The 19226-nt window shown below is 53.0% G+C and overlaps 2 protein-coding genes across 7 annotated transcripts in view; one reads left to right on the plus strand and one right to left on the minus strand.

Moving 5' to 3' along the window:
* Positions 1-17950, plus strand: Pdzd7 (PDZ domain containing 7). Of its 4 annotated transcripts, XM_048338425.1 has the most exons (17): positions 1-102; positions 282-674; positions 3036-3176; positions 3420-3594; positions 4475-4651; positions 4823-4970; positions 6724-6784; positions 7154-7549; positions 8033-8233; positions 10097-10147; positions 10741-10916; positions 14181-14272; positions 14412-14503; positions 14664-14735; positions 15483-16070; positions 16381-16481; positions 16899-17950. In XM_048338425.1, the coding sequence occupies exons 2-17, from the start codon at positions 449-451 to the stop codon at positions 17214-17216; spliced, it is 3015 nt and encodes a 1004-aa protein (XP_048194382.1). In that variant the 5' UTR covers positions 1-102; positions 282-448; the 3' UTR covers positions 17217-17950. The 4 variants fall into 4 exon arrangements, with proteins under 4 accessions (XP_048194382.1, XP_048194383.1, XP_048194384.1 ...); XM_048338426.1 differs by lacking the exon at positions 16381-16481 and having other exon boundaries at positions 16899-16989; XM_048338427.1 differs by lacking the exons at positions 16381-16481; positions 16899-17950 and having other exon boundaries at positions 15487-15648.
* The window catches only part of Lzts2 (leucine zipper tumor suppressor 2), an 11085-nt gene continuing 9669 nt past the window's right edge, over positions 17811-19226 (minus strand). For all 3 annotated transcript variants that reach the window (XM_048338432.1, XM_048338433.1, XM_048338434.1), the window contains exon 5: positions 17811-19186. In XM_048338432.1, coding sequence (XP_048194389.1) covers positions 18503-19186 — 684 coding nt within the window. In that variant the 3' untranslated portion in view covers positions 17811-18502. The remainder of the gene's footprint in view (positions 19187-19226) is intronic.

Raw genomic sequence — 19226 nt, forward strand, 5'->3', positions numbered from 1 at the left:
CCTCTCCTGAGAGGACTGGGGACGAGACAGAAGACTCGGCTGAGAGCAAAAATGAGGGGCGAAGTAATACTCCCTATCCACTCTTGTTTAATGGCCCCTAAGGTTAGTGATGGTTCTTGACCCTGGCAGATTCCGGCCTAAGAGTAGGAGAGGTAGGGAGCCAGGCTAGCCTGAAACATGATCGAGCAGGGTGCTGAAACCGTGAGGAGGGGGTGGAAATGTTGGGGTCAATAAGGGCAGCATTTACACCTTCTCCCCCAACCCCTGCTCTCCCTGCTTAGGACTCGAGCAAATAGCCTTTGAGAGGTAGTGCAAGTGAGGAGCTCCACCCCAAGCCGTCCTCAGCCACGCACTGAAGGTTCATGGCGCTCAAAGCACTGGGAATCAGCCTCTGGAGGGCTAGCAGGTTCCTTCTGGACCTGTAGGACACTGCCCCAGCCCAGCCACCATGGCCCGTGGCTTCACAATGGGCTTCGACCCCCTGGGTCCAGGAGAACTCAGCTCTGGCTCTCTAAGCTCCCTCTCCTCCCGAGGCCACCTGGGCAGTGACTCGGGCTCCACCGCAACACGATACCTGCTGAGGAAGCAGCAGCGCCTGCTGAATGGGCCCCACCGTGGAATCCGAGCCTCATCCCCCATGGGCCGCGTCATCCTCATCAACTCTCCCATCGAAGGTGGGTGCAGGGCCCAGCCATTAGCTTGGGAAGGGGAAGATAGGAGACAAGGCAGAGCCACTATGGTTGGCAGAACTCGAGGTGGGAGTCTTAGGGAAGGGAGGGCTCTGGAAATGCACATGCTCTCCCTATCTTTGCCTCACCTCCAGTCCAGTCTTTAAGGGACTCAGGATTGTAGACTGATCAGAGGTGTGAAGTGGAAACATGGGGGCAGGGGAAGATGTATGTGGCCTGCTAGCCCCTCAGTGAGCAAGGCAGGTATTAAGCTAGTCCCCTATCCCATGGGCTCTGCCTTTCCCCAAATCCATTTGTGTATGCCAATTGTGTGATCAACTTCATGAAGGACTGTTAAGAGTCAGAAGGAGAGTCAGGTGCCAGTGGCTCATGCCTATAATCCTAGCTACTTAGGCTGAGATCTGAGGATTGCAGTTCAAAGCCAGCACGGGCTGAAAAGTCTCCTTGAGACTCTTATCTCTAATTAACCACCAGAAAACTGGAAGTGGCACTGTGGCTGAAAGTGGTACAGCGCTAGCCTTGTGCAAAAGAGCCCAGGGACAGCATCCAGGACCTGAGTTCAAGCCCTATGACCGACAAAAAGGGAGAGAGAGAGACAGAGAGACAGAGAGAGACAGAGAGGAAGGAAGGAAGGAAGGAAGGAAGGAAGGAAGGAAGGAAGGAAGGAAGGAAGGAAGGAAGGAAGGAAGGAAGGGAGGGAGGGAGGGTCCTAAGGTAGCTTAGTAAATGTTCAAAAGTTAGGGGATTAGGAGCATTGAGGGCCAGGAAGGGAGCCCAAGGGCTCCTAAGTTTTTATGGTTGCCTGATGCTATTTCATCGCATGCCAATTCTTTTGCCTGAATTGATTAGGTCCTGCTAGGAACTTAGAGATAAAGCTTTTATCTTCACCTTTCTGAAATGCATTGTAGAAGAACTTAAGAGACAGAACAACAAGGATAGCTGGCAGTGAGATGCAGCTGTCACCCACAAAGGTTGGAAGTGAAAAAGTACAAAGCATGGCCAGGCAGGTACTTAGGAGACAGCCTGGCTACAGTAACAGATGTGAGGCGCTGAGCTGGTAAGCAAGACATGACCTTGAATGTGTATGGGGGGGGGGGGGTGCAGAGCAGGGAGCGGTCCTCTGGGTCTGGGCTTTCTGTGGGCAGGACAAGATAAACATCTCTAGCTCCTCTCCTCTTTCTTAGCTAGCAAGGTTTCCCTGGCTCCATCCCAGACTGGACTTTTCAGGCCCTGTTCCTCAACTCTGACACAACTGGCTATCTCTGTATTCCTCTGCCACCTCTAACCTGGGCAGCATGCTTGCTTCCATCATCTACCATTGTGTGCCTCACCCTGAGGTTAGCAGCAAGGCACTGCTGAGGGTCACCAACTGCCATATTGGTCAGGGAGCAGAACTTTCCAGAGGAGCTAGGAGACAGAGAGTAGAGGGGGGCACTACAACACTACCCTCGTTTGTCTAACTGTTAAAAGAACTATGTTGCACATATTCCCACGCACATCCTATGTCCATCTATGATATGAAGGCTAGGATTATTGCTGTGAGCCACCCGTGCTTGGCTTGACATCTAGAAAAGCTTTTCCTACCCAGGCGCTGGTGGCTCACGCCTGTAATCCTAGCTACTCAGGAGGCTGAGACCTGAGGATCATGACTTGAAGCCAACCCAGCAGGAAAGTCTGGGAGACGCTTATCTCTAATAAACTACTTGAAAAAGCCAGACGTGGCACTGTGGCTCAAGTGGTAGTCTTGAGCACACAGAGGCTCAGGGACAGAGCCTAGGCCCTGAGTTAAGCCCCAGGACCGGCAAAAGTAAATAAATAGAAAGTCTCTCCTTACAAGATCTGTCTCCATCTTCCTCCACTATAAGGGTGTGGTTCTGCCCTCTGGATTAAACAGACAAAAAAATCTCATGCCTTCCATAGGATAGCTCTACAGCCTCTTGAAATCCAAGCTAAAGTACTTATTCTGCTGTAAGCCAGAGTGTACACTCCTCCTCAGAATGGGAACCTGAACCTTCTCTTTTATTGATCTCATTCTCATAACTGAACATTTTTTCATAGGAATGTGAACCTGGGAACCACAGTAAACATTACATATTCACACACACACACACACACACACACACACACACACACAGAGCTTTCTGCTGTTCTAGCAGGAAGTTCCCATACTTTCCATGGATCATGGTCTCAAAAATTTCTTCCTACTCTGCCCCCTGTTTAGGGCCCTAGGTGCTTTTATGACTGTGCACAGTAACCCCACCTTTGCAGGGCTCAAGTTTGGGAACCCAGGGTCCTTATGTGCCCAGAATAAATATGAGGGTCATGCCTGTATCCCCATCTCTACAGCCAACAGTGATGAGAGTGACATCATTCATGCCGTCCGAGTGGAGAAGAGCCCCACAGGGAAGCTGGGTTTCAGTGTGCGTGGGGGCTCTGAGCATGGCCTGGGCATCTTCGTCAGCAAAGTAGAAGAGGGGAGCAGTGCAGGTGAGTGTGGTTCCCCAGAGAAGGAACTGGCTTGAGCCCCCTACCTCACTGGGGAGCTGTGGGTCCTATGGTTAGAGGTAGGAAAAGGCCTCAGCTCTTCAAGCCTCTGATGGGAGCTGGCGCCCCCTGGTGGGCAGCATGGATTAAGGGACAGATTTTAGTCGCCTAGGAAACATTCCGTTTACTCTGAGGACCCAGACTTTAAAGGAAGAAGCTCAGTTTTTTCCCCCCCTCGTGCTGCAGAGCAGGCTGGCCTGTGCGTGGGGGACAAGATCACCGAGGTGAACGGGCTTAGCCTGGAGAGCACCACGATGGGCAGTGCCGTGAAGGTGCTGACGGGCAGCAGCCGCCTACACATGATGGTGCGACGCATGGGTCGTGTGCCGGGCATCAAATTCTCCAAGGAGAAGACCACATGGTAAGCACTCCCCCCTCCCACCCTGGCCTTGCCCCAGGTTCTCCCCAACCCCACCCATGGTCAGAAGAGCTCTCCTTTTGTCCTGTAGACACAGGACACAAAAGGTTCCTAAAACCTGACGTGTGTGTGTGTGTGTGTGTGTGTGTGTGTGTGTGTTTGCTGGTACTAGGGCTTGCACTCAGGGCCTGGGTACTGTCTCTTAGCTTTTTCACTCAAGGCTGATGCTACCACTCGAGCCATAGGTCCACTTCCGGCTTTTTTGCTGGTTAATTGGCACTGAGTCTCTTGGACTTTTCCATCCAGGCTGGCTTCCAACTGCAGTCCTCAGATCTCAGCCTCCTGAGGGGCAAAGCTTACAGGCGTGAGTCACTGGTACTTGGCTAAGACTTGACCTTGAAGTGAGGAAGGACTTTATCTCTCCAGTTCTTCCCCACTACTCTCCTCTCCTCTCCAGTACCAGGGCCTGGCCTCCCTCCCACGGCAGCTGTGCAACCTGTGCATACAGCAACCTCTCTTCACAGGGGCCTTCCTTGTAAGAGTCACAAGGGGGGGCCTAGGGCTAGGGGCGGAGGGTAATGGTAGAACATACATTTAGCATGCTCTAGGCCCTGGGTTCTATTCCTAAGCACAAAAAAGAAAAAAAAAAGAAAGGAAGGAAGAAAGAAAGAGAAAGAGAAGTGGAGCCCTGTGTGTTACGGCTCAATGGAAAGAGGTAGTGAGGACGTTTCCCCAGATTTGATGTAACTTACTTCCCACTGAAGATCCCAGGCCTCGGAGTCCTCCAAAGGGAAGCTCTGCTTTCTAACACAGCTCCCAGGGCTGCTGGGAGAGGAGGTGGGGGCTGGAGGCCGCAGCTGAGGGTCCCTTGATGCTGTCCTAGGGTGGACGTGGTGAACCGACGCCTGGTGGTGGAGAAGTGCAGTTCCACACCGTCAGACAGCAGCTCCGAGTATGGCGCCCGGCGCATTGTCCACCTGTACACCACCTCTGACGACTTCTGCCTGGGCTTCAACATCCGAGGGGGCAAAGAGTTTGGCCTGGGCATCTATGTGTCCAAGTGAGGGCAGGAGTGGAAGGAGAGGACTGTGGGCTGAGCAGGGAATGCTGCATGCCTGGGGGTAGGGCTCAGTCACCACCAGGGGGCCAAGGAGCACAGCTGAGCATTCCCAGTGCCAAAGGAAGGGGATCTGCTTTAAGGGTCCGTCAACTGACATCTGTCTCACTCCAGAGTGGACCATGGTGGCCTGGCTGAGGAGAATGGCATCAAAGTAGGGGACCAGGTCCTGGCGGCCAATGGTGTTAGGTTTGATGACATCAGCCATAGCCAGGCTGTGGAGGTGCTAAAGGGCCAAACACACATCATGTTGACAATCAAGGTAAGCAACACTGTAGGTCAGGGAGAGACCTTACTAGAAGAAGGCCTTCCCAGACAACCCTAGTTTTGTTTGTTTGTTTGTGGTAGAGTCTTGCCTCAGACTCAACTGTGGAGAGCCCAGGCTGGTCTTGACTTCACCATTCTCCTGCCTCACACTCCCAGGTGCTGGGTCTACAGACTTGCACCCCCACATCTGACTCATTTTAGTCCTTCATTATGCCCCTTGCTCTGTCATTTATGCCATTTCCACAGCCACATGGAATGGAGCCCAGGCATTGTCCTCAGCCCCATTTTGCAAAAGAAGAAAACTGAGGCTCAAAAAGACACAATAACTCCGAAGCCAATCAGTCACTCAGCTGGCTCTAGTACGCCTTCTTCTGATTGGCGAGGGCCTCTGGGTGAATGAGCTATGTCCCAAGGGAAATGTGGACTGGCAGCTGTGGCCTTGGGCAGGACATAGTGGTGGGCATTGTCATGGTAGAGGACAAGGGAGGCTAGGTGGAGTGAGATACTGGATTTCAGGGAGTTGACTAGATTCATTATTCATCTGGGTCTCACACTTGCCTTAGGGTTGGGTCCATCTATGCTACCTCCTTCAGAAAATGACCCCTGACTGTCTCCTAATGCTCTGCCAGCCCCTGCCCTCCTTTCCTGCGCCTTCACTCTTCTTGCCATTCAGTGCCTCATCTACCCCCCAGCACCTCAAATTGCCCCCTTTTTCCCCCATCCATTTCTCCCTTTCCTTCCTCTTAAATTGTCTCAGACTCCTCCTCACTTCTTCTCTGTTCCTTATTTATTCATTTACTGGTACTGTTGAGCAACTACTGTGTTAGGTACTGAGGCTGCAATAGGAAACAGACAGGCCTGTGCCAAGAGGCAAGCCAGAGGCTTTTAAACTGTGACTGATACTCTCATGCACTAGCTGAAAGGTGGGATGGAGTCATTTAGGACAGCCCTTGGAGCTGGGTGAGTATGTATCAGTCCTCTCTGAGACAGTGACACTTAAAGATCAAGCACAAACCGGTAACCTGGACGCTGGTAGCTCACACCTGTAATCCTAGCTAGTCAGGGAGACTGGGCCATGGTTGAAAGCCAGCCCAGCAGAAAAGTTCATGACATTCTTATTTCCAATTAATCAACAAAAAGCTCCAAGTAGAGCTGTGGCTAAAATGGTAGAGCACCACTCTTGGGTGAAAAAGCTAAGAGTGCCCAGGCCCTGAGTTCAAGGCCTATTACCAGCATTAAAAAAAGAACTAGTCAAGCAGACAAGCTGAGGAAAAAGAAAAAGAGAAAAGCTGAGGAAAGAGAAAAATAGAAATAGGCAGAAGGATGAGAAAGTGCATAGGCCCTGGGGTACAAAGGAACTTGGCATGTTAGAAAAAAAAAATAGCCTGTGTGATTAAACATGGTAGGTTACTCCTGTCCCATCTCCCCGATTCTTCATTTGTGTGTGTGTGTGTGTGTGTGTGTGTGTGTGTGTGTGTGTGTGTGTGTTTGCTGATACTGGAGCTTGCACTTTGGGTCTTGCACTCTCAGCCTTTTCACTTAGTTGACCTTCTACTACTTGAGCCACACATCCAGTCCAGCTTTTATCTGGTTAATTGGAGATAAGAGCCTCTCAAATTTGTCTGCCCAGGTTGGATTTCGTGATCCTCAACCCCCTAGACATGAGTCATGGATGCCCGACTTCCTCCTCTGTTCTCACCCTCCCTTCTCTCTTATTGCTCCTTTTATGTCCACCCTGTCCTCCCCAGGAGACAGGCCGGTACCCTGCCTACAAGGAGATGGTTTCTGAGTACTGCTGGCTGGACAGACGTAAGTGCCTCGCATCTCCAAAGATGGGAGGGTGAAGGCTGAGGCGTTAAGGGTGGGGCCAGGATCTCTGAGGAAAAGGACAGGGATGAAGAGGTGCTGAGACCTCCACACAGCCCAGAGCTGTCCCCTTGAGGACCGGCAGGTTCAGTCCCAGGCTTTTCTAGGGCCTTGTCCAAGGTCATACCCAAGGTCATAGGTGTCTTGCCCAGCGTCTCTCACCAGTCATGGCAGAGCTGAGAAGCTCACACCATCGCTGCTGCCTGAGATTCCTTCTTGTAGCCCCAAGCCAGGGGGAATCTGCAAGCCTCACAGGGCCCTGAGGAAAAACCAGGCAGATGTTGAGGTAGCCTTGCCTTCCCCTCCCTGCAGTGAGCAACGGGGTGCTACAGCAGCTGTCGCCAGCCTCTGAGAGCGGCTCCAGTGTCTCCTCCTATGCCTCCAGTGCCCCCTGCAGCTCGGGCTCCCTGCCCTCGGACCGCATGGATGTCTGCCTGGGGCCCGAGGATCTGGATGGCCACAGCCCCGGCTGGGGACGGGCGGACACAGCCATGCAGACAGAGCCTGATATGGGGGGCCGCATGGAGACATGGTGCAGCGTGCGACCCACTGTCATCCTCAGGGACACAGCCATCCGCGCTGACGGCCCCCCTCCAGCCCGTCGCCTGGACTCTGCCCTCTCGGAGTCCCCCAAGACTGCTCTGCTGCTGGCCCTCAGCCGACCCCGGCCCCCCATCACTCGATCTCAGAGCCACCTGACCCTGTGGGGTATGTGGGGACAGGCTGCTGATGTTTTCCCCAGAACCCCTAAATTAACAGCGGGAGTGGACCCAAACTTGCCTTTCCTGCTGTCCTTGCTGCAGCCCCAGCCTCAGAATATACTCAGACCTTGCTCTGGACTCCATTTCTAGCCAAGCCTGGGCTCCAAACCCACCTTTAGTCTCAACCCTACATCTCATCAGCTCTGGGCTCCAAACTAGTCCTCACCCAGTCTCTCCAGTTTGGATGCTCATGCCTGTGCACACACGCACGTGCACACACACACACACACACACACACACACACACACAGATTCCCTGTATAGCTGCAGCCATGCAGTGAGGGAGGGGTGGAGAGCTGGAGGAAGACCCCCCACTCCCCATTATTCCCGCTCCATTGCGGATCCTGTCTGCCCCTACCCTCCCTCCCGTCTGCCCTTGGCCCTCCTCTGCCCACCCTCCAGCCCCCATGGGGATTCCCTCATCTCTGCAGAGGAGAAGAAGCAACGAAAGAAAGAGAAGTCATCAGGATCCCCCGAGGAGAAAGGGGCCCTACAACGCTCCAAGACGCTGATGAACCTCTTCTTCAAGGGAGGACGGCAGGGACGGCCATCAGGGGACGGGCGCAAAGAGGCCTGGACACTGGACAGTGGGAGCCCCGCCAAAGCCCGCCTTTGCCTGGATCTGGACAAAGGTAGGCATGAAGTCACCTAGTCAGGAAAAGTCCACTTGGCAGTTCCGGGTGGAAATCCTACCCTGCTTCGCCACTCCACCCCATGAACCTCAGCTGCCTCACAGGTAAAATACAAGCAATACTATCTCCCTAGGAGTAGCGGGAAGTGAGTTAACAAACATGAGTCACTAGTATCTTTTCCAGCACACAGAAAGCACTCAGAACATGTGGTCATTGTCACCTGCCTCACCTCCCACTTTACAGCACAGGAAAGGGATAAGTCGCAGCCCAGTAAGGAAGAGGATGAGCTGGGCTTAGAACCCTGTGCTCTTGGTGCTACTGGCAGTGGTAGGGCATATTTTTGCCTGATCATCCTCCAGCCAGAGCTCCACAGGCCTGATAGTTCTTGAACTATCCTTAAACAAGGTCTTTCTAGAACAGGTCCTAGGAAGAAGAGCCATCTCAGGCTGTATTTTTTTTTAAATTTATGATTATTACTTTGCTTACGTGGTACTGAGGAATGGAACCTAGGGTCTCATGCATGCTAGGCAAGCACTCCACCACTAAGCCACCTTCCCAGCCCAGGCTGTACTTCTGTGGGGCTTCCAGAAGACCCTTACAAGAGGCCTCTCCCTCCTGGTGAGGCTCCAAGCCTAGACTAGACCAAGAGTGGATGTATTACATGTGACAGAAATGCAAATTAGCTTTATAAAGCCCCTCTTGGTCTAGATACTGACTTGATGGTGTGAATATTATCAGATGGGGTCCCCCGCGTGTTTTGGTCCCACTTTCCCATTAGGTTTGCTTCATTATCATTCAGGCTTTGCTGATGCGTAAGCAAGATAGCACCCCCAGAAGAGAGAAAGCTTCCTTAAATAGTTCCAGCTGAAGCCCTAGGAATGGGACAGAGAGAGAAAGAGAGAGAGAGAGAGAGAGACAGAGAGAGAGAGAGAGAGGAGAGAGATAGACCCCATTGGGGTCCACCATAATGAGCAAGCCACTGTGATGTAGGAAACAGACAAGGTGTTTTCACTGGCCAGTCTGGGTCATGTGCCCACCCAGCAATTAAAGATGGGTGGGTCCTCAGGTATTGTTTCCCACAGGACTGGACATTGGATAGACAGAAACAACCAGAGGGTTGGGCCTGCCTCTAATCCTACTCAGGAGGCTGAGATCTGAGGATCAGGGTTTGAAGTCAGCCCAGGCAGAAAAGTCCCCATAGACTCTTATCTCCAATTAACGACTGAAAGACTGGAAGTGGCGCATTGGCTCAAGGGGTGGAGTGTTACCCTTGAGCACAAAGAGGCTCAGGGACCATGCCCAGGCCCTGAGTTCAAGCCCTACAACTGATCAAAACAAAACAACAACCAAAAAACCCCAACTAGAGGGTAAGGATGCTGGATGCTGCTTCTCCTTGGGGTTGGGCATTTTCAAGTGACAGACATGGGGAAAATACCTTCCACATGAGGGCCAGCTAGGCCCCTTCCTCACCCCTCTCTCTTCCTGCAGCTCCTGAAGGTCTACTCTGAAGCTCTCAGCCCACCTCTCTGGCCTCTTCTTACTCTCCTTCTGAGGCTCTTCTTTTCCTCTCTGTCTCCTAAAGGTAGGTATTCCCAAACTCTGTCTATGGGATTCTTCCCTTCATTCATTTCCAATTTCCATAAGCCAGGCTTATACTGCATCTTCTGTTGTTCTGTAACCCTCACTGACTTCCACTGCCTGTGAATGAAGTCCCTATTGGAGCCCTTAGGGCCTGGCCTCTTGCCCCTTGTGCTGCCTACTTCCAGCCAGAGCATTCTACTCCAGCCCATCCTGAGCCCACTCCCAACTCCTATCAGATTGGAGACCCAGCGCCTACAGGTGAACCTCTTTTCTCCTTCACAGCAGGAGGTGTGGGGCCTGTGCAGAAGTTTGTTACCTGGAGACTGAGACGTGGTAAGTCAAGCATCTGGGCCTGGGGTATGGTACAGTGACAGATGAGAGCTGCATGTTCGAGGCAGCTTAGTGGCTTTGGACTGAACTCATTTGGGCCAAACATGGTCTGGTGGAAAGGTGTGTATTAGGGGCAGCTCAAAGGACTGGAGTAAGCTTACGAGGAGAGAGGGTTATACACAGATAGAGGAGTGTCTTTGAGAGCTTACACTGGGACTTCCAAAACAAGATTCTGGGCTGCGAAGGAGCCTGTTTAGAACTCCAATGGAGTATAACAGTATGTTTTATTTATTTATTATTTAGTTATACATTATTTATTTGTTTATGCTGGTACTACTGGGGTTAAACTCAGGGCCTCATGCTCTCACTTGGCTTTTTCCGCTCAATGCTGAGCACTTGAGCCACACCTCCACTTCCTAACAGTATATTTTTAGGACATACTGGGCTAAGAACCCAGTATGGAATGGACTGGCATGAGGTCATTGTTGGAGACTAAGCAACTGGGGTTGACACTTCATTAGTGGGCAGGTTGCTATCCTACCCCACCCTAACAGCTCCGGGCTCTCTCATCATACCTTTCCGCTTCTGCTCCACAGATCGGGAGAGGGCCCGAGCCCTGCTCTCTACCAGGTCTGGGAGTCCCTCCGTCCAGTTGCCCAGCATGGATGAGTGGGTACAGGCCTGGGAGAGCCGACGGCCCCTCATCCAGGACCTAGCGAGGCGGCTGCTCACTGACGACGAGGTGCTGGCAGTCACCCGCCACTGCTCCCGGGTAAGCCTGCAGCCTGTCCGCATCCCCTGCATGGTCTCTCAGACAGTGTCCTCAGTGCATGGCCACGCTGTCACCTAGTCTTTCACTTATTCAGGCTACTATCCACTGGCCAGTGCCTGGACTTAAGGCTAGGAGCCAGTGGTTGGTAAAAGCAAGATCTCTCTCTCTCTCTCTCTCTCTCTCTCTCTCTCTCTCTCTCTCTCTCTCTCTCTCTCACACACACACACACCAGGCTAACTGCCAGAAAGGGGAGATAAACAATAACCTGAATCTTAATAACTCAGTGACAAATCAGACAGATACTACAAAGGGAAAGAGCACAAATGATAAACCCAGGATGTGCACGCTAGGGGTGTGGTCTGGGAGGGCCTCCCTGAGGATGGGACAGACATTTAAGATGAAGAGAGGATCTAGAGCGACAGAGGAGTGATGAATAAAAGGAAATAGAGTCCCTGCGGGGCCTGCCTGTGCCCTCTCGAAACTCCTATTCTTGTTCCCTTCCTCATCCTCTTCTGCTCCTTGAGCAGCCATGTGGTTCAGGCTTATGCCAGATCCCTTCTCTATTACCCAAGTAAGCAATCCTATAACTCCCCTACATGTCAACCCCCCAATACCTGCATGCTCTCTGTCCCACTCCAAACAGAACCAGAGGACCCCAGGGAAAGATGTGAGTTAGCTTCAAAGGACTTCATAGAATTTCATGTTGGGGATGCTGTGGGGGGTGCAGCTCACCCCTTCCAGGAGGTCCTGGAAGGTCCTCTTCTATCCCTCTATCCCGTGGTGGGATCCCAGTAGGGCATATGCATTTGCTTACACTGTGTGCCAACTGAGAGGATTATGTGTGGATTCTTTTACCCCTGCCTGGTTCACAGTGGCACTGAACATGTATCTGTATGGTGTATGTATAAGCAATGAGTGTGTGTTTGGTTAGTACAGGTGTGTGTCCATGTATTGCCACATGGAGCCCAAGACATGGCTATTCATGATTCCCTTGACTAAAGCCTTCTTTACAGCATAGTTGCCAATGGAGTAAATGTTGAGGAGGGAGATGGTATGGGCTATGGGCATTTCATGACTCCAGTGAACCTGCAAGTCTGGGCTTTGGCCACTAGGTGGGGCTCTGTATCTGTTTCTTTGGCCAGTGCCTTGAGCTGCTCTCTCATCCCTGCCCCTCCAGTTCGCAGGCCAACATGTCATCTCTGTGTCCCCCATATCACTTTTCTGCTCTACATGCTGTCCAAACCTGACCCAACCACCCCCTTCAGCATCCTCTGGGATAGAGCCTTCCTGCATGAGTGTACAGACCCGAACCACAGGCCTCCCTTCTTTCTCCTCTCTGAGCCACCACAGCTACCACATCAGGAATTTCAGACTACTTCTCAGATCACTTTATACTCCCCAAGCACCTAGCAACTCCTTCTTAGGTAAAATAGAGTACAAGTTGCTTTCTCTCATGTTCAAGGCCCTTCCTCATGTGACTCCCCAACCTGCTAACTTTCCCTCTCCCTGTAGTCTTCTCACATTGGCTTATAGAGTTACAAATTCATTTTAGGGCTGTGAGTCACATAGTATGCACAACTTGTGTATAGACACACACATGGTCCATGGCCATGTTACCCTACTCATTATTCCATGTGCCCTTGAAGCATTTTCTTCCTAACATTCATGCTGTCGCCTGTACTGATCTTAGAGGTAAAGTTACTGCCTCCAATAAGTCTATTCGATTTCCTACCCTCTCTGAAATTAGCTCTTTCCCCCATTGCCAATGGTTTGCAGTTCACTGCTTTGAGAGGCTTGCCTGCCCCTCATTCCCAGATCTGAGACAAGCTCTTTTTTTTTTTTGGCCAGTCCTGGGCCTTGGACTCAGGGCCTGAGCACTGTCCCTGGCTTCTTTTTGCTCAAGGCACTCTGCCACTTGAGCCACAGCGCCCCCTCTGGCCGTTTTCCACATATGTGGTGCTGGGGAATCGAACTGAGAGCTTCATGTGTAGGAGGCAAGCACTCTTGCCACTAGGCCATACCCCCAGCCACACAAGCTCTTTATTATTGTCCCCTCACTGCATTTAGTGGATGCTTGTGGACTTGAAGGATGTATACTTATGTGTCTAGTTCTATGCAATGTCTCTTTCCAGACCCCCCCCCCAAAATACATACACACATATATGTTTGATGCATATATGTGTGAATCCCTGTAATTTTGTATGCAGTTTAGGGCCACATGTGTAGTTTATATTTTATTTATCTCCAAATTATTTCTCAGTGACTCACTCTGACCACCAGCGCATGCCCTGTGTCTGTGCTCATTGGAGCTGATCTGTGTTCGTATCCCCTGAATGTCTCCCTCTCACCACCAGGGGGCAGTATCCTGTCCAAGTAGGGTGGTTCAGTGTTTAATTTCCTGGGATATGAATCCAGGCAGTGCCAGGCAGAGAATGTTGACTCCAGAGGCTTTCTGTACAGCATTCTTCCCCAAGGTTTCCATTCCAGCCCCAAAGACTGGGACAGCCAGGCCGGGAGCCTAATATTAGGTTCAATTTCCTTCCTTCTTGTCTGGGGAATGAAGATGAGGAGTCCAGTCCCTGTTCATCTTTTTCTAGCATTAGAACAGGCGAAAGTCAGATGTGTTAGGTTCCAGACCCTTCTTTCTCATCCTAATCTTTCTGGATTTGAGAAAAGGCCTTTTTTTGTTTTTTGGTGTTGTTACTGGGGCTTTAACTCAGGGCCTCAAGCTCATAGTTGGTGCTGTACCACTTGAGCCACGCTCATCTTCTGGCTTTTTGCTGGCTAATTGGTGATGAGTCTCACAGAAATTTCCTGCTGTGGCTGCCTTTGAACTTTGACCCTTCTAGCTCAGCCTCCTGGGTAGCTAGAATTACAAGTTTGAGTCACCAGCAACTGGCACCAAGGCCTTTCTCACCCGTAGTTGTCTCATCAATGAAACAAGATGTTAATTTTGTCTCTCGAGGTGGCTGCTAAATAAAAGGTCATATGAAAAAAAGCTTAGAAAGGTATCTCCTCCCAAGCTAGCTGTTATTGTTGCTGTTGCTATTTATTACAGATCTACCCCATTACTACCACGATTATTTCATGTCTCCAGAAGGTCACCAAGATAAGAGCATCCTGTGGCCCCTGGATTGGGTGGGGGAGACTTTCCTAGAACATGGAGGGCTGGAGGGGTTCCAGGGCACACCAGGGCTCGAGCCTTCCTTCTCCCCTGGCTCTGGACCCTCCACCACTGTGTGACTAGGACACCTCTTCCTGCAGTACGTGCACGAGGGGGGTGTGGAGGACCTGGTGAGGCCGCTGCTGGCCATCCTAGACCGGCCTGAGAAGCTGCTACTGCTGAGGGACATCAGGTACCGAGGGGCTGGAGGGGCGGGCCCAGGGCCAGGAAGGGGGTTCCTGATGCGTCCCCCAACATCCCCAGGGCTGAAGCTCCTCCTGACACCTCCAGAACTGAGCCCCGGTCAGCCTGCACTTCTTGCCTTCCCCCAGGAGTGTAGTGGCCCCCACGGACCTGGGCCGCTTTGACAGCATGGTGATGCCTGTGGAGTTGGAGGCTTTTGAGGCCCTCAAGAACAGGGCAGGTTAGTAGCTCGGGACAGTTCTGGATCCTGAGCTCTGGGGCAGGGGTGGAGCGGGAAGGTCTCATGAGAGAGGGCAGCACAATCTGTGAGCCCTGTTACTAGGCCCATGGGGAGCTGGTGAGGTGTGCCTGGCCTCTGACCTACTCTCCTCTCCAACCAGTGTGGCCTCCTGCTTTGAGACCAGCTCGGCAAGACACACCACCCAAGCGTCACCTCATCACCCCGGTGCCTGGTCAGTCAGAGTCCTAGAGCCCAGGGAGGGGACCCAGCCTTGGGGATACTAGGGACAAGAGAATAAGCATCTATCCCTACCCATCACATGGGACCCTCAAAGGTACAGCTCAGTTCCCTAGAGTATAGTGGCGGGCCCCAGAACCATTGTTGTTTCCGATCACCACCTCTACCATTTCTTCTAAATGTTTTAAACTCACTTCCTTTTAAAATCTACTTTCTCAGTCACATGAAAGTAGAACTAAGCCTGGTGCTGGTGGCTCATGCCTGTAATCCTGGCTACTGAGGAGGTGGAGAACTGAGGATTGCAGTTCAAAGCCAGCCTGGGCAGGAAAGTCCATATGACTCTTATCTCCAATAAATTACCTCCCCCCCCCAAAACAACAACACACAGGAAATGGAGCTGTGGCTCTGGTGGTAGAGCACTAGTGTCTTGAGCAAAAGAAGCTCAAGGGCAATACCCAGGCCTTAAGTTCAAGCCCACAGGACAAGCACACACACACACACACACACACACACACACACAAAGTAGAACTGCATGACCGTGTAAGATACTATTATACCCTCTGGGCTTTGTCTACCTTCTCCATTGGGAAATGCCCTTTATAGAAGGACACATTGACCAGGCCTGAGCAAACCAGGCTTCACTGTCACAAACCCTAGCCCCCCTCAAACCATAGCAAGACTAGAAAGTAGTCTGGGCTGGGAGTTGAGGAGGGGGCGACCTGACCGTGGCTCTGTTTCCCAGACAGCCGTGGAGGTTTCTATCTTCTACCTGTGAACGGCTTCTCGGAGGATGATGGAGAGCTGAGGGACAGGCTGGGGGACCTCAAGGTTTCTCTGAGTACCACTGCCCCTCGCCACCATCATAAAGGAATCCCTCCTTTACAAGATGTGCCAGTAGATGCCTTCACCTCGAGCCGAAATGCACGCACACCCCCTCCTCAGCCACCCCCAGTGGCACCCCGGCCCCCAAGGCCTAACTGGCTGTTGACAGAACCCCTGAGCCAAGAGGACCCTCAGCAGAGCCAGGGCCAGGCCTCAACCCAGAATTGCAGCCGCAGCCGTAGCCGGGGGCGAGGCAAATCTCCAGGGCGTAGGCGCTCCCCGTCCCCAGCCCCCATTTCCAACTCCAGCGCAGTCAATGGGCGCTATCACAAGCCTCGGAAGGCCCGGCCCCCTCTGCCACGACCTCTGGATGGGCAGTCAGGCAAGGTGGGAACCAGGCTGGGACCCTTAGAGAATGGAACTGGTGGGACAACTGAGGCAGAGGCTACAAAGGCCCCCAGTGGGGAGCTGAGGACCGTCACACTGTCCAAGATGAAGCAGTCCTTAGGTAAGTCCAGATAGAGCTGGGTAGGGAAAGGTGGACTCCAGGGTGTAGGTGAAGTTGGTAGGCTTGATCTCAAGTCTGAGCTCAGGAAAACAAATCTGGGGTTACTGAGATACAGTTTGGGGGGAGGGGGAAGAATCAAGATTGGGGGAGAGTTGGCATTTAGAGGATTTGGAAGTCGAGACTTGAACAGTAACAAAAATGGGTGGTTTGGAATATGTTATGGGCACTGAACTTGGGTATGGCATCCTAGGATTCTCTTGGGAACTCAGAATTTGGGGGGGTGTCACTCTGTGCTTCTGGCCATCCCCAGGTATCAGCATTTCTGGGGGCATCGAGTCCAAGGTGCAGCCTATGGTGAAGATAGAGAAGATCTTCCCAGGGGGCGCTGCCTTCCTCAGTGGGGCCCTGCAGGTGGGTGAGGCCCCAGGCCACTCCTGAACCCCAGAGCTGAAGTCTGTCTGGGTGTGGGGTTGCTCTATGCTTCCAGCTAGACATGCCCGGACATAGAACTCGTGGGAGGCGGCTTGGGGGTACTGGGGTCAGTAGGGGCAGGATGAGCAGGCCTAGAGGAGAATCTGTCCCTGGTGCTAGCCTGGGCCTGAGGACGGCCCATCCTGTTCCACCTCTGAGCCCCAAGGGACAAAGGGCCATTGTCTGTGCCCCACCCTGCCCCCATCAGCTCCAGGCACAAAAGTCCTATTGTCCATCTCCTACACTCTGGAGTGGGAGGAGTGACTTAGCTGGTGGAGGTGAGAGGCCACCCCTGAAGGTTGGGGGGTTGAGTGGTAAAGATGAGTAGGGAGAGCTGATTCTCCCACCCTATTCCAGGCTGGCTTTGAGCTTGTGGCAGTGGATGGAGAGAGCTTGGAACAGGTAACTCACCAGAGAGCGGTGGACACCATCCGTCGGGCTTATCGAAACAAGGCTCGGGAACCCATGGAACTTGTGGTCAGGGTCCCTGGACTTGGCCTGCTGCCCTTACCCTCTGACCCACCAGCCATCACCAACCAGTGCCTTCCAGACCATTCCTCTGCACAAGGATCCCTCGATGCCGCTCTACTTCCCTCCAGTCAGCTCCCGTCAGCTCCTGGGAGTGACCAGTTGGAGGACAGGCTCAAGATTTCCAGCCCTGCGCCTTCACAATAACCCCAGCTTCAGCCCACTCCAGGAGCCCCACGACCCTTCCCACTGACCTGATTGTCCCACAGATCCCAGGTCCTGCTGGCTACGGATTCTTTCCCGTGACTCTCCTGGGGCCTCAGGCACCGCCCAGTCCTGGCAGGCCCTGCCTACCTGGAGCTCCAGTCTTCCCTTTCTTTCCTCTCAGCTGTCAGGCTCGGCCCTTTCCAGATAAGCTCGGTGTCCCTGAACAATGTGCTAGCAGGCAATCTGTGTCAACTGTACTCTTGGCTCCCCAAACCTTTAAGATAAGAAGGGGCTGAGAAATCCAAGGTCTAGAGCCTCCTCATGATGCCTCCTCTGTTCTCCCATTGAAACTGATTCAGAGCTCTTCAAGGGCAGCCTCCAGCAGCGTTCAAGTGTGTAGGATGATGGAAAACGTTCCTCACACACTGAGAAATAATTCATACTGTGGTCCACTCGGACCTCAGACTTTGGGGGCATTTGCCCTCTCATCATCTCCCCTCCCTATACAAAGAGAACCAATGAAGGGATGGACATGGAGCATACTTACCTGCCCTATGTTTATCCAGGTGTTCACCTTTTTTAAAAACAAAAAAATTTTTTTTAATTTTTTTTCTTTGGGTTTGTACAAGAAATTTACAGTGTGAAAAATATACAAGAGAAAACGAGGCCATAAACCTGGGTGTTGGGTAGGTCTGCTTGGTACAAACACAAATAAACAGGACATTGCTGAGTTCTTCCTTTGGTCTGATTTCAGCCCCCTTAGCCCAAGGACCATGGCTGCAGAGCTGGGGTATGGGAATGGGTGTCCCCCCCACCCCCCCACTCCCAGCCCTGTTCCCCAACATGGGCAGGGTAGGGGCAGGCACATCAGGAGCAGCTGGGGCCCTCTGGCTCTCTCTGGCTTTGGGAGTGAAGGGAATGTGGAGATGGGCCGGGGGGGGGGGGGGCGGGGGGGCGGGAAGGGGGAAACGACCTTCCTCTTCCTAGCTCCCCTGGCTAGGGTGGGCAGGCAAATGGCTAGCAGTGGCAATGGCAGCATCTGGGGAGTGAAATGGGTAGAGTAGATACTAGGAGCTTCTGGGTAGCAGTGAACATAGGCCTTCAAGGTGTGATCTTGGCTCTCCACACCACAGGGCCACTTGAATGCTGGGGCGGAGGCCCAAAGGGCCTGCATCCCAGGGGATGAGTGGCTCTAGGACCCTCCACTTGGGGGATGCTCAGTTGGGGCCTGAGTGGACCTGTAACTCCCACCACTCTTGGACTGTGCTCTTTGTGGAGATGAAATTCTAGATTTCCGTGGCAGTGATCTCCTCCAAGCAGATGCAGGGGGTGGGCTCGGCCAGGCCCAAGTCGGCAAGCTCCCGGGCCTCTAACTCCAGGCTGAGCTGCTGCAGCTCCTGCTCCAGTTGCCGGTTGCGCCTGTACATCTGGATGTAGTTGTGCTGCAGTTGCTTCTGGTAACGGATCACCTGCTCCTTCTCAGCCTGCCAGGCCAGCCGCTCCCCCTCAAAGCTGTCCCGCTGTTCTTCACCTCGCCTCCGTTCCCGCTGCAGCTCCGTGCGCAGCCTTTCCACCTGCGCCCTCAGACTGCCTCCTGCCCCTGCTGCTGCCCGCTGCACCTTGGCTTCATCACTCTCGGCCAGGAGGAATGGGTCAGCAGCAGCAGGTGGCACAGGAGGCTCCCGGAGTCCGGCTGCCTCGGTGTCCAACTGGCCAGCTTTCTCCCGAAGCCGCTCGGCCTCCTGGCGGTGCCGCTGGAGCTCCTGGGAACAGGTCTCCAGCTCGAGCTCCCGGGCTCGAGCTGCCTCCTGCAGACCCCTGGCCCTGCCCTCACTGACGCGTAGGGCAGCCCGGGCCTCCCGCAGTGCCACCCGCAGAGCCACCAGCTCACTGCCCTTCTGAACCAGCTCCGCCTGAGACTCCTTCAGCTGCTGCTTCAGTAGAGAGATTTCGCCTGACTTCTGGCACACCTGGGGATGTGAGATGGTTAGGAAGGAAGAAGGATGGTGA

The sequence above is a fragment of the Perognathus longimembris genome, chromosome 2 (assembly GCF_023159225.1).
Source record: "Perognathus longimembris pacificus isolate PPM17 chromosome 2, ASM2315922v1, whole genome shotgun sequence".
Lineage (NCBI taxonomy): Eukaryota > Metazoa > Chordata > Mammalia > Rodentia > Heteromyidae > Perognathus > Perognathus longimembris.

Coding starts and splice junctions, on each gene's coding strand:
- Pdzd7 (XM_048338425.1), top strand. CDS start 449: ATGGCCCGTGGCTTCACAATGGGCTTCGACCCCCTGGGTCCAGGAGAA. Junction 14,273..14,411: donor CTACTGCTGAGGGACATCAG/GTACCGAGGGGC, acceptor GCCTTCCCCCAG/GAGTGTAGTGGCCCCCACGG. Junction 14,736..15,482: donor CCTCATCACCCCGGTGCCTG/GTCAGTCAGAGT, acceptor TCTGTTTCCCAG/ACAGCCGTGGAGGTTTCTAT.